The sequence below is a fragment of the Toxorhynchites rutilus genome, chromosome 1 (assembly GCF_029784135.1).
Source record: "Toxorhynchites rutilus septentrionalis strain SRP chromosome 1, ASM2978413v1, whole genome shotgun sequence".
NCBI classification, from domain to species: Eukaryota; Metazoa; Arthropoda; class Insecta; order Diptera; family Culicidae; genus Toxorhynchites; species Toxorhynchites rutilus.
The window spans coordinates 76,481,805-76,494,590 of record NC_073744.1 but is presented as its reverse complement, the minus strand read 5'-3'; the positions used below and the strand labels follow the sequence as shown (position 1 = coordinate 76,494,590).

The 12,786-nt window shown below is 39.6% G+C and overlaps 1 protein-coding gene and 1 long non-coding RNA gene across 8 annotated transcripts in view; one reads left to right on the top strand and one right to left on the bottom strand.

Annotated features, from left to right (window-relative positions):
* Positions 1–2,508: 2,508 nt before the first annotated feature.
* Positions 2,509–11,692, top strand: LOC129765513 (uncharacterized). 2 transcript variants are annotated; one of them, XR_008741447.1, is made up of 3 exons: positions 2,509–2,598; positions 2,662–2,823; positions 2,875–11,692. It is a non-coding gene; the product is annotated as an uncharacterized LOC129765513 (long non-coding RNA). The 2 variants fall into 2 exon arrangements; XR_008741446.1 differs by having other exon boundaries at positions 2,869–11,692.
* The window catches only part of LOC129765484 (double-strand-break repair protein rad21 homolog), a 25,137-nt gene continuing 19,329 nt past the window's right edge, over positions 6,979–12,786 (bottom strand). For 5 of the 6 annotated variants that reach the window (XM_055765853.1, XM_055765897.1, XM_055765862.1 and 2 more), the window contains 3 exons: positions 8,268–10,193; positions 8,034–8,201; positions 6,979–7,958 (listed from right to left, as the gene is read on the bottom strand). In XM_055765853.1, the coding sequence (XP_055621828.1) occupies positions 7,833–7,958; positions 8,034–8,201; positions 8,268–10,193 (2,220 nt within the window). In that variant the 3' untranslated portion in view covers positions 6,979–7,832. The remainder of the gene's footprint in view (positions 7,959–8,033; positions 8,202–8,267; positions 10,194–12,786) is intronic. The other variant, XM_055765890.1, reaches the window with a different exon arrangement.

The window sequence follows — 12,786 nt, the reverse complement described above, 5'->3', positions numbered from 1 at the left end:
CAAATGTGTTGGTGTGCCTAAACCCGAGGAAGGAAAGGTCCGATTTCAGCTGTCTTTATTTTGTAATATTCTCTGTATCAAACATGTATTCCATGCAACGGAGAAACATGTTATTTCCAAATGCTTGAAGAATCTTGAACGAGAATTGTGTCTGAAAATAATTTTATATTACAAGGACGAATTTTTGTAGAAGTACTAGACAATTTATAGTAAAGGAAATTGTAAAGGGTCAAAGGGTAATCAATCAATAAAGAGTTCAGTGATTGGACTCACTAACTTTTACTCAGTAAGAAAACGTGGTTGTTTGAAAGTATTCAAATCAAAAAATCTATTTTGGGAGGGACGAAGTTCGTCGAGTCAGCTAGTAATAAAATAAAAATAAAAATATAATAAAATAAAAGAGATGATTTTTGGACATTAAAATTTGATGTGGAGTGATTTGGTCATTGAATAAAAAAAAGTCGCAGGAGAGTTGTGTCCGAGACAAGACCGCATAGTTGACGTAGGAGTCCGTTAGGGTATCTGTTGATTTCGGATATATTTGAAAAATTACAGCGTTAAAATCATTTATAATGATTTTTTGTTGTTGGTTGTTGGGTATTGTTTGTTCACTCCTCCAGTGTTTACCGAGTGGTGATAACAGGAGTATGGTAAACAGTCGTTGGGTGGTGCGTATCAGATAGAAGAAGCCGAAGTGGGATGAGATATGATGAAAACCGCCCTCTGAAAAGAAAAAAAAACTCATCAATGTAATATAAGATAATTACCAATTTCTTTTAAAATTACATTCCCTGTGGAACTTTTGCTGTATCAACGTATGCATTAACTAGCGTCATTCATTAATACTTGGTTGAGATTTCTATGCCGAATAACACGCCTTGAATGTACTCTGGAGTGGCAAGCTCTAGAATACGCGTGACCACAGTGCAAGCCAGAAGAATTTTCTTTGACGAAAAATCCCCCGACCAGAACGGGAATCGAACCCGAACACCCGGCATGATAGTGTGGGACGCTAACCACTCGGCCACGGTTGCACCATTAATTACCAATACCGAACACAATTATCAATTTTGCTCAACAGTAAAAACATGTTTCTTTAACATAGAGAAAACATATTTGAAATGGAAAAGGTAATTTTGTTGTATAACGTTTACTTTCTGAGTGTTTATTCAGCCCAATTCGAATTTTAATTGGGCTAACAACACCTAATACTATATGTACAGCATATGACAAATCACGTTTTCGAATATTTCTTCACTTTTCCAATTTTTTCTCGCCGCATGAACTTTCCTTAGGTAAAAATGAACACAACAAAACAGAAAGCTTAGATCGAAAGACGCGTTCCCGAGCGGGAACACACCTTGGTTTTTATTTATGAAAATTGAAATAAGTCGTTTCATATGTCAAGCCATTTTTAACACAACTGCTACCATATACAATTTTACATTTACACTTGTGCTAAATTTTTCACGAAGCAACCAACATTAAAGTTCCAAATTTAAATTTTATTTGCTAGAATTAATCGTATCACTGAGGGAATTTTTATATAGCAAGTAAGGAGCAATATAAAAATGCCCCGACTTGCATATATTGCAATGCTGATTTCCCTCGGGCACCTTGGTTTCGATGTCTCATTTCGGTAGGAAAAAAAAGATCCCCCTACTTTCATGTAGTTGCAATGCCAATTTCCCCCAGGCAGCTCGGTTTTGATGTCTCTGTTAGGGAACCGCCGCATGTGTCGTCAATTTCGACCAATTAGAAGTGGATATTTTCATTAGGATAGGGGTTGAGATTTTCCAGTTGTTCGATAGTTAGTTTCATTATTCAATATAAAAAATTGTTATGGAAAGCCGAAATCGATTGACGCAAAAACATCATCAATCCATCATGAAATGACTGAGCGATAAGCGTTTGAAATTGGACAATTTTCACTATGAGCTCGATTTTCGATTTTCAATTTTTTTGTTCCCGAAAGACGTAATCCTACGTCAAAAAACTTATGTTTATGTCAAGTAATGCAGGATAATATTACAGTCAGTAACAGTATTCTGGTATGGATACAAGGTGTCTTGGCCAGATTCCAGACCACAAAAATTGCATTGAGACCATTTCGAATTCTGCATTATCTTTTCACTGTTGTTCAAGCATTTTCAAACAATTTCAAAGCTTTGCAGGGCCCGAAATCTTCGAAGGAGAAAAATGAAGTCGACTCTACTCTACTTCGGCATTCGCCGTCAACAGAAAGTGAATTGACTAGAGAATGAATTGACGTTCATATAAAGTGAAACGAAAACTTGATTTCTGATGCAAAAAAGTAATTACACCATTAACCTTCTGCAACCTAACCCCGCTGTCAGACCGGCTGCCCGGATTTTTTTTAAAAATTATTCAGACATTATTTTCAATGTTCACCCACACTAGCACGTCTTCAAAATACTTTGATCTCTCAACCAAACACATTGGTTCTATGTTGGCTGGTTTCTGCTAGGTGTATTTTGTGTCGAAAGAGGAAAAAAAAAATAATTCGATTTCGGTCGCGCCCTCCAAACGAAAAACAAGCACACTTTTTGAACATTTCATTGGTGGAAAAACTGTTCGGTAAGTTTATTTTGATTAGTATTTTACGTCCGACATCAAGTTTTGTTGTTGTGGTAACAAAAGAATACTGTTTTTCGGTATAAACCATAACCCGCCTTGAGGAGGTGCTGGGCAGTCGACAAATTTAGGACCAGTTCCTCGTTTTGGCTGTTTCGAGTGTTGTTTCTACCGATTTTGGTGAATCTTGATTGTTTCTCGATGGTATTTTGTGTTTTTCGGATTCTAGTAAGTATTTATCATGAAACAAGAAGTGTGTATGTTGAATTCTAGTTACAGTCAACAGAAAATGGGTCACGAGCATAATTGCACGGAAACACAGAGGATGGTCATCCGCAAAATGTCCAAGGCAGGCAGCAGCCAACGCGAAATCGCAGAGTACTTGGAAGATCCAGAACCTTCGTGTTTGAAGCTCTCCACGACCGCAAAAAACGCCCAAGGATGCGAAATATGACTTTGCCATAAAGCGAGCATCCAGGAAAGATCCCTTCAAGGCCTCGAAAAAGATCCAGGACGAACTGAACTTGTCCGTGAGTTCCCGGACAGTTCAGCGGCAGCTGGTGGAACAGGGGCTAGGCGGTAAAAGCCCCGGAAGGTTCCGATGCTGACGCCGAAGCATCTGAAGGCGCGGTTGAAGTTCGCGAAAGACCACTTCGATTGGATCGGTCCGGAAAAGCAGTGGTGAAATATACTGTGGTTGGATGAGATGAAGATGCCACGCGCCGAGTGGGAGAGGTCCCTAAAATGGCAGTTCATGCAGGATAACGATACGAAGCACACTGCCAAGACCGTCAACAAGTGGTTCGCGAAAAGGTAGGTGTACACGAAAAAGTCGATGAACAAGCAGCAACTGTGGGATAGGATCCAAGCTTGTTGGTACGCCATCCCGGTCACCACGTCCCAGAAGCTGGAGGAATCTATGCAGAATAGGGTGCCTGAAGTGATGCGTAACAAAGGTTACACGAACAAGTACTAACCCTAGAAGCTTTTCCCGGTATGAATTTTCTTGTTTTTATGTTTTTTTACCATGAATTTGAGAACCCGGTCTTAATTTTTGTCGTGTAAAATGACACGACAAAAATTGTTAAATATGCTTGAAACGCATTTTTTAATGATTGACTATTGTTTTAACTACAGATGTTATAAATTTCTTCGAACAATGCAAACAAATTGTTATAAATGGATTGAAGCACTGGATTGGATTATTTTTTCTCAATGTTTTGTTACTTTCTTTTTTTGCTTGAGCAACGGTCTTAATGTTATAACTGAATTTAAGAACGAATGTTAAGAATTTTACTATCCCCGAATCGGTTTTGAAATAACGAGTGGGTAGAGTTGAGTTGGACATTAATTCAAATCATAAATCGCTGATCTTCTCCGCTGCGTCCTCATCCTCATCCTCATCCTCATCCTCATCCTCATCCTCATCCTCATGTTTGTTTCATTCCCATCCTCATCCTCATGTTTGTTTCATTCCGGCTAGCCTCAAAATATTTTAAACATCTTAAAATTTTAGAATTTGTTTCGTTTTTCTGAAAAATTGCAAATCAAATAGCTAATTGTCACTGATTTATACGCATGATACACAACATTTTGACACTTCTCTATGACGAGTATACTCGTCCAGTGCTGAAAATATTCACGTTCACGACATTCAAATTCGGCGAATTTCTGCCTTCCTTATATTGATAACCTACTGCTCAAGCGAGAGTCGATAAATATGAAACAACACTATCGATGAACCCCAGTGGAATGCCAGCTTGCCATGAAGTTCATTTTTCATTTGCATCTTCCTTTTCGTCATGGTAATTGTAAGGTCGAAATTGAAGATCATTGCGTGTTAGTGAAAATCAAAGCATAAAATTCCGCGTCACCAATTGAGAGTGAAATCGATTAATGGCAGTGCCACAAATTATCAAAATCTATTCACGAATGAAGGAATTAGCTTTTTCCCAGTGTCGGATGAATTCTCTTCTGTTGACACTCAACACCATATCTGTTATAATGAGTATAACACAAGAGTCGAGACGCGTGAACTTTGTCTGTTATATTGAACGAAAACAGCATGAACGAATTTCGCAAAGCCTGCATTCAGGCACTTTCATTACTGCCAATAATTTCAGGTGATTATCACGAACATTAAGTTGATCTTCATCGCTCGCAGTTATTTTTTTTATTGAAATCGTGTTTTATTTTCATATTCTCTCGACATTCTTCCAAAAATGTAAGTAAAGTGACGAACCAGCCAAATTGTTTTGAAAGTCACTATAATACAGTATAAAAAATGAACGAAATGCTCAACGCCGTTCAACGCTAAACCTCACTCAGCCCTTGATATAAAACATATCAAGTGTTATACTATACATTCCATTGCCGAAGTCGCCAAAAACAAGAATTTTGTGTTATCGATTTTACTCTCAATGGGTTGACGTTGAATTTTATGCTTTGATTTTCACTAACATGCAACGATCTTCAATTTTGACGTTACGAATATCATAAACAAAATGAAGATGCAAATGAAAAATGAACTTCATGGCAAGCTGATGTTTGCTGTTCATTTCACTGGAGTTCATTGATATTGTTGTTCCATATTTATCGACTCCTGCTTGACCAGTAGGTTATCAATACAAGGCAGACTGAAATTCGCCGTATTTGAATGTTGTGAACGTGAATATTTTCGGCACTGATTAATGGTAAAGGATGACAGTTCATCACAAAAAAATTCTTGTTTTTGGCGACTTCGGCAATGGTATGTATAGAATAACTCTTGCTACGATTTATGATTCTACTCACGATTGCTCGGAAATTGCATACAACACCATTTATTTGTGCAATGGGTGACACGTTTTCAATAAAAATTCACTGCAAGCGATGAAGATGAGCTTAACGTTCGTGATAATCACCTGAAATTATTGACAGTCATGAAAGTGCCTGAATGCAGGCTCTTCGAAGTTCGTTCATGCTGTTCTCGATCAATATACCAGACAAAGTTCACGCGTCTCGACTCTTGTGTTATACTCATTATGATAGATACGGCGTTGAGTTGCAACAGAAGAGAAATCATCCGATACTGGGAAAAATCTAATTCCTTCATTCGTGAATAAATTTTGATAATTTGTGGCACTGTACTCGTCAATCACAGTAAACTTGTTAATAATCGAGTCTGTCCGGTATCATCGCGCAAAGTTGTTGTAATTGTATTGTTAGCAATATTCTTATCCGGAAGTCCTGGTTTTGCTATAATATGCAACCTTCGACATTTAGTTTCACTACGATGAATACTATGATCATTTCTAACATCAGTTTTCGGATCATGAAAAAGTTTTTAACACGTTGACTACCACGTCAGTCACCGGTGACTGACACAGAGTTTTCGCTCAAGCTGCGTCAGTCACCGGTGACAGACAGTATAACATATGATAATAAAGGTAACTAATATAAGAATATAAGCTTATAAAAATTCCCTTTCGAACAAAAATACCTTCCACTACGATAAGAAACGTTGGCCCTAATACGTTTAAAAACTACCATAGAATCGCTATAAAACCGTGGCGCTTAACGAGTTAAGCACATCGAACATCGGAAATTTGACTAATTTAAATGATAACGCGATTTTTGTACCTAACCCAGTCACTATTGCAATGACATTTTTTTGTTTCTAGTATGAAACTATCTAAGCCAACGCAAAATACCGTATTAACAAAAGTTATTCGTGAGCGGGAAGGTAGATTCATGTGCATTGCCGATAACAAATGCACTTGAATGCTGACAAGGAGGAGAGTGAAAGGAAAAAAAACATACATACACGCAGATTGAGTCTTTTTAACTCACTCGTTATTTTGTTTCGTGCGATCCTTCCAAAGGAGTATTCATGCGTCGAATGCTGTTTTCCACTCTTTGTTTTGTTATGTTCACTCTCAGTCCCGAATGAAGATGGTCGGAGAGTGAAAAATGATTCATCGTGCAATCTCACTATTGCTTGCTGCATTCTCTTCGCCTTGATTATTCCAAGCAGATACAAGAGTGATTTATAATTAGGTGTGGAGAAATGAGCGAATGAACTTTTCCATACTTGGCTGGAGTATAACATTACCAAATCGCCCGCGAGGAGCGCAGCTATAAAATGAACAACCCAAACGATCTCAATGTAAATTCTGCAGATAGCTCACGTAGTTGCGACGACCAATCGAAAATATTGTCAGCATAGCTTCCTCATAGAAATTATTTTCGCAATAATATCCATATGAACCTACCTTTGCCATGTCACCAATTCATCTATAAAGGTCGTTTGAATTCAAGGAAACATTTAATTCTATAAGAATGACTTTATTTCAACATAATCTTATCATACAATTGGATTTCTTTCGATCTCATGCTGTGATAATTACATAAATTATTTATTAATTCAAACAAAATTCTGACCCATCTTCATCCAGAGAAAAGCCGCAATTAGTACTTCCGATATTATAATTAAAAAAAACAATGCTGATTCCGTTTTATATATGTACTACTTCTACACATTTTTATATTTCTCTTTCGCCAAGATAGAGACTGGATGTGGAAAAACTTGGTGCTTTTGTATTTTATTTAACATCGCCAGATCGCATGTTCAATTTTCATACATCACATAGAACGATGATTGGAGATGCGAAGATGCGATGCGGCCATGATCGTGATTCATTTTTTTACAATCTTTCTAAAATACTTTGTTCTTATAAGGAAGTCTTATACACTAAAAAAGATATTTACATAGTACAGAGGGACAACAATATATCGTTAAAATTCATTCATCTCGTCGATAAATAACTCTGTCTGTTCGATATCAAACAAGTTTGCGTTTCGCAATTTCCGGTTGGCATCAAACCGAGATGAGATCCTTCTTCGCGATAAACTATGTGCTTATTTATCTTCAATGCTCTAGACGATATAACAACAAACTTAAGCAAATCTCTTCCCAAAATGGTGAGTTCGAGGAATGGAAACAAACCAATTTAGGAATATACTGGATACAGATTTGTCGCCTAGCAGTAAAATGAGACAGGTTCATTTACTATTTACATGTTTCAATTTCATCGCTTACACAGAATTTAGAAGTTAACCAATCAAAATAAAGCGAACACAACTGTTACTGTAGTCAGATGAAAAAGTTTTTCGACCTGGATTATAGTCGCGCCTTCTTGGCCTTTATAAATAGATTTTCAACTATAGAATATAAAAATCATACCGGTTGTGTTCATTTATAGTATTGGATTTTCGAATAGTGGTCCTCGGGTGATTGTGATGTCCGCGTATGGCTGCGGCTGTGCAATTTCCAGTGCTTTGAATTTCTTCAACACCAACAGTGAGTAGAATTTTTGGGCGGCCTATGCATAGAAAAACGAAAAAAAGGCTTATCAAACTTCTGTCGAACTTCCGAAGAATGAAATGCAAACACTAACCTGTTTTTTGTTATTACGATACGTCATCTCCGACAGAACCATGCTCTCTGATTTCAACAAGCGTGATCTCACCGAAATAAACAGCTGTGCGGCACGTTTGTTCAACACACGCTCCTCGAACTGCTCGATTGTCTCATCAACTTGTTGTTCCTCGTTGGGTTGTTGCTGCTAGTGGAGGGAAACAACAGATAAGGTAAAGAGATGTTGATGAATGCAGAAGAAAAGCGAACTTACCCCGCCAGCGGATTGTGGAAATTCGTATTCCTGGTTCCACTCACTCTGTACTTCGTCGCCCAGAACACCTCGAGCAGGAGACGCCGCATGACCCTCATAGCCCATGTCGGAGAAACTCTCCATCCCTGGTTCGTTCAAAATGGACGAAACCTGATCGGCCGGAAGATTTGGAATCTGGTCGATATTTTCCAAGCTCGAATGGTGAGGCGTCATACCGCCATGATCGAGACCGTGTGGAGTCATAGCACCGGGTAAGTCAGGCATGACATGACCTGAATCACCATGCTGTAGACCGGCTGGCGTCATTCCACCGTGATGTAAGCCTGCTGGTGTCATACCACCATGGTGTAGACCTGCTGGTGTCATACCACCGTGATGTAAACCAGTAGGTGTCAATCCACCGTGCTGTAGACCCGCCGGAGTCATTCCACCATGAAGAAGACCGGCAGGAGTCAAGCCACCATGATGCAGATCCCCTGGGGTGAGACTGCCATGTGGAAGTCCAACCGGAGTTAGACCACTGTGTTCCAGACTACCAGGAGTCATGGGGATGCTTGGAATTCCTGGCGTCAGAGGCATCATAAGAGGTGTCTGCATGCCCAGATTCAACGGGGTCTGATTAGGACTGCCGATGTTACTGATGCCTGGAGTAGCAGGTGGTGGCATCATACTCCCGTCGGGATGGAAGCTTTGACTCACGTCCTGACAAATTTCTTGCTCACGAAGTTCCATTGAGATTGGAGTAGGAGGCGGCATTTCAACCGCCTCTCGCATCTGATCAACAGAACTTTGGTCCATATGTCCGGGTGTGGGAGGCATAACGGGTGTCGCAGGCGTCATCGGAATCATAGGTGTAGCAGGAGTGTCGGGGGCGTAAATTTCCTGCTGTTGGATTCGTCGTTTTCTGCCCCGTCGCTGAGTCACTGGAGATTCCGGTCGTTCAGGTTGCTGCTGTTCAACTCCTAACACGTCCAACGGGCCCAGAACCGAGAAATCTTCTATTCCGATAGATCGAGAAGTCAGATGCCGCTGATAATTTTTAAACATGCACCGGGCTGGAATATCCCGCGATGGTAGAGCAAACAGTTTCTCCACTCCACCGGTCTCCTTCCAGTACATGAGACGTTTCGTAGGTGGCGCCAAATCCAATGTGGTCACAATGTCAGAAGTGTTCGCCAACTGACTTTTCATTTCTTCGCCGCTGATGTTTTTGATCTCGTCTACAATAAGCTTTCGTTTCCGCTTACTTTTGGTGACACCCTTCAATGCAGATGCATCGACGGGGGCCAACGCGAAGCTTTCTTCCTCATTTTGCAGCAATGTGGTCTGCTCAGCATTCACATCTTCCTCTCCAGCAATATCATCGCCAATGTGTTCTTCCTCCGGTTCGTTCCTCCTTTCCGGTTCTTCTGGCTGAGGCTCTGATACCACAGGAGCTGCCTCAACATCCGCTGGAACTTCATGACTTACCGGTGCACTCGGCGCTGCATCCTGACTTGTTCCAGGCTGCTGAAGATCATCCAACAATGGCTGGGTTATGATCGGGGATGGAGGCCGCGAATTGTCCGAGCTTGGTGCCGGTGAGGGCGCTCCTCCCACATCGAAATGATCATCGTCGTCATCATCGCTGTCCTCATCCGCTGCCGCTGCCGCCGTCGCCGCTGCCGCACCGCTCTGCTGAGCCTGTGTAGGCGCTGCCGGTAGATCCGGTTCCGGAGCCAACGGAGCATCTGCGAAAATATCACCCTCGAACAGACCGGCAGCCGGTTCCGCTCCAAAGCCCTCGTCGCCGAACCCATCGTTGTCGATACCGTGCGGATGGTGCGGATCGAACGAGTCCAGAATGGAGTGGGAGGTGCCGGGGAGAGGTTCCTTCTCCTGCTCGAGATCCGGCGGGGGAGCGACCGGGTCCGTGAAAAGGTCATCCTATGGGGAGCAACAAAATACAAGAAGGATTGCAAAGAAAACGTTAACAGGACAGGTTTTTGATAGTGCTATTATCTTCTGGTTTCTATTAAATAATTTGCGATCTTCAGGATGCATTGAACACATACGTTAAATCCTGTTCGATTTTTTTCAACAAGGATAACAAACGAAGGTATTTCAGAGTATTCTTCCCATAAAAATTTCGAGCTTGAATTTGAATGTTATTTCTAATGACAAAGGATTACGACGATTGAAGTGTTCTTGCTTCTTTTTCAAACAAATGTTGGTCCATAATATCATCGGGCGTGGCTTCTTTCAACAATTTTGTTTATAATGTGTTGTGTATAATGTGTTTATTTGTTTATATGTGTTTAAATATTTGGACAATTTAAAAATAATGTTCTTGATATCATTTTGCATGTGCTATATTGACTACCATAGACAGAGAATTTAATGTTGTATGCGAAGGGACGCTCATAGCTATCAATTGAAAGCTTCGTCCATTTCATTCCACCAAAATGCCTTGTCGCGGGCCGTTTTCCAAAAAAGGGACATTCAAGAGACATAGGAGGGAAAAACAGTTCGCCTCCGGTGCCATCAACTGATTGCTAATGCGGGCATACTGCACAATCTTCCACAGAGTATCGACTCAAAATCCCAAAAAAAATCCCTTATATTCCCTGATTTCCCAGTTATTCAGATGTAGGATAGTAATCAAATCCGTTAATTGTATTTTACCTGTAGTTCCTAAAACATTTAGTTAGCTTGAGCAATGAATTTAATTGAGTTAAACGACGACTGAAAAGTGTCGTAAAAATTTAAAAAAGTGGATTTACTAATACAATTCAACGTTGTCTTGTAGGAGTCTCAAATACTAGTACAGTTTTATCTTGCAATCTTTCAACTCCCTTCTGTGTATCCAAAATTTTCTTCGTTTTATCTCCAGAGATTTCGATTCTACTTCCCGTAGTCGTTGCATTAACTTTGATTCATATGACGATAAAGAATATGAGAATTTCGAGCTAGTTGAATTAACTAGCTCAACATTTTTATTGATGCTATCCTTCCAAAATGAAGTAGAGCATCATTAAACTGGTCGCACTCTCACTCTCAATGTAAGGGTTTCCACTCTTGGTAAATCCTTTCTTGGTTGGTCCGATCCTTTCCAAAATGCTCCAGTCGTTCATTTTTTTTGGATCATAGGGAGCAAACATGTTACTTTTGTTGCTTGTAATATTGTTTTAGTGCTAATCATTAAACTGGTCGCACTCTCACTCTCAATGTAAGGGTTTCCACTCTTGGTAAATCCTTTCTTGGTTGGTCCGATCCTTTCCAAAATGCTCCAGTCGTTCATTTTTTTTGGATCATAGGGAGCAAACATGTTACTTTTGTTGCTTGTAATATTGTTTTAGTGCTAAACCTGCTGGAGCTCCACTGATTCGTCCAAAACCCGTCAAATATCAATATAGTCATTAGTCAAAAACTTCTCAAATCGTTTTCCATCCAATTTTTTATCGGAATCAAAATTCAAAGATTGATTATTGATTTCGATAAAAAATTGGATGGAAAACGATTCGAGAAGTTTTTGACTATTGACTATAGTGACATTTGACGGGTTTTGGACGAATCGGTGGAGCTCTAGCATACTTAGCACTGAAACAATATCGCTTCATAAGCTTTAAGGGGGTAGTACACTATGAACACCATAAAAAGTATGTGATTTTCGCGGATTTTTCAACGAGAAATTAAATTACTGTGATTAATCTGATATCACAGTTTTATTAGGTATTTATTACTTAACATACGAATAACAATTGGTGTCAACTGGACGGTCCCTGAATAGCTGCAACCGGTTTGTTGAACCCTTGCGACAAAAACCTTGTAAACTGGTGGGAGTTCTACAAGTTTTTCTAGTGAACCGATATCAACCATTTTTTTTACGTAATCTTGGATATAGTTACTGTCATCGTACGTAGGAAATATTGATTTTTGACGAAATGGCGACATTTTTTGTAAAAAATTGTAGAACTCCCACTAGTTTGCAAAACATGGTTTCGAGAAAAACACGTTTTAATTTTTGGATACATTTGTTTCGTTTCGTTTTGCATCGCATCTTTAGTCTGCAATCCCTGGACCATAAAACTGTCCTTCAAAGCTTGAGAGGTGATCTTTCTGTCGCTTTTTTGTTGTCAAATTGGACTTGCGGGCTTCTCTAGCAGCTTTCGACATCCGCATCTCTGCTCGTTTGATTCGTTCCTTATCTGATTTTCCACAGAAAATGTTGCACCCCGCTCCAATTTCAACGCCCCGTCACCCAGATATGGGTGACACTTTCCTCGGTCAAATTGGATAGGATTTTTGGTAGGAATTTGATAGAATAGGCACCTAAATGTAACTATAGGATATGAAGAAAAATAATAAAATCATAACTATAATATTATGCTGTTTATATTATACTTTTTATTAATTTATAGTACGGATGGTTTGTACTACACTTTATTGCAAAACCCCTATTATATGACTTTGACATGTGTTATTGTCATCAATTCGTCTTCAATTGAAAACAAACATTGCTAGATCATGTAAAAGTTAT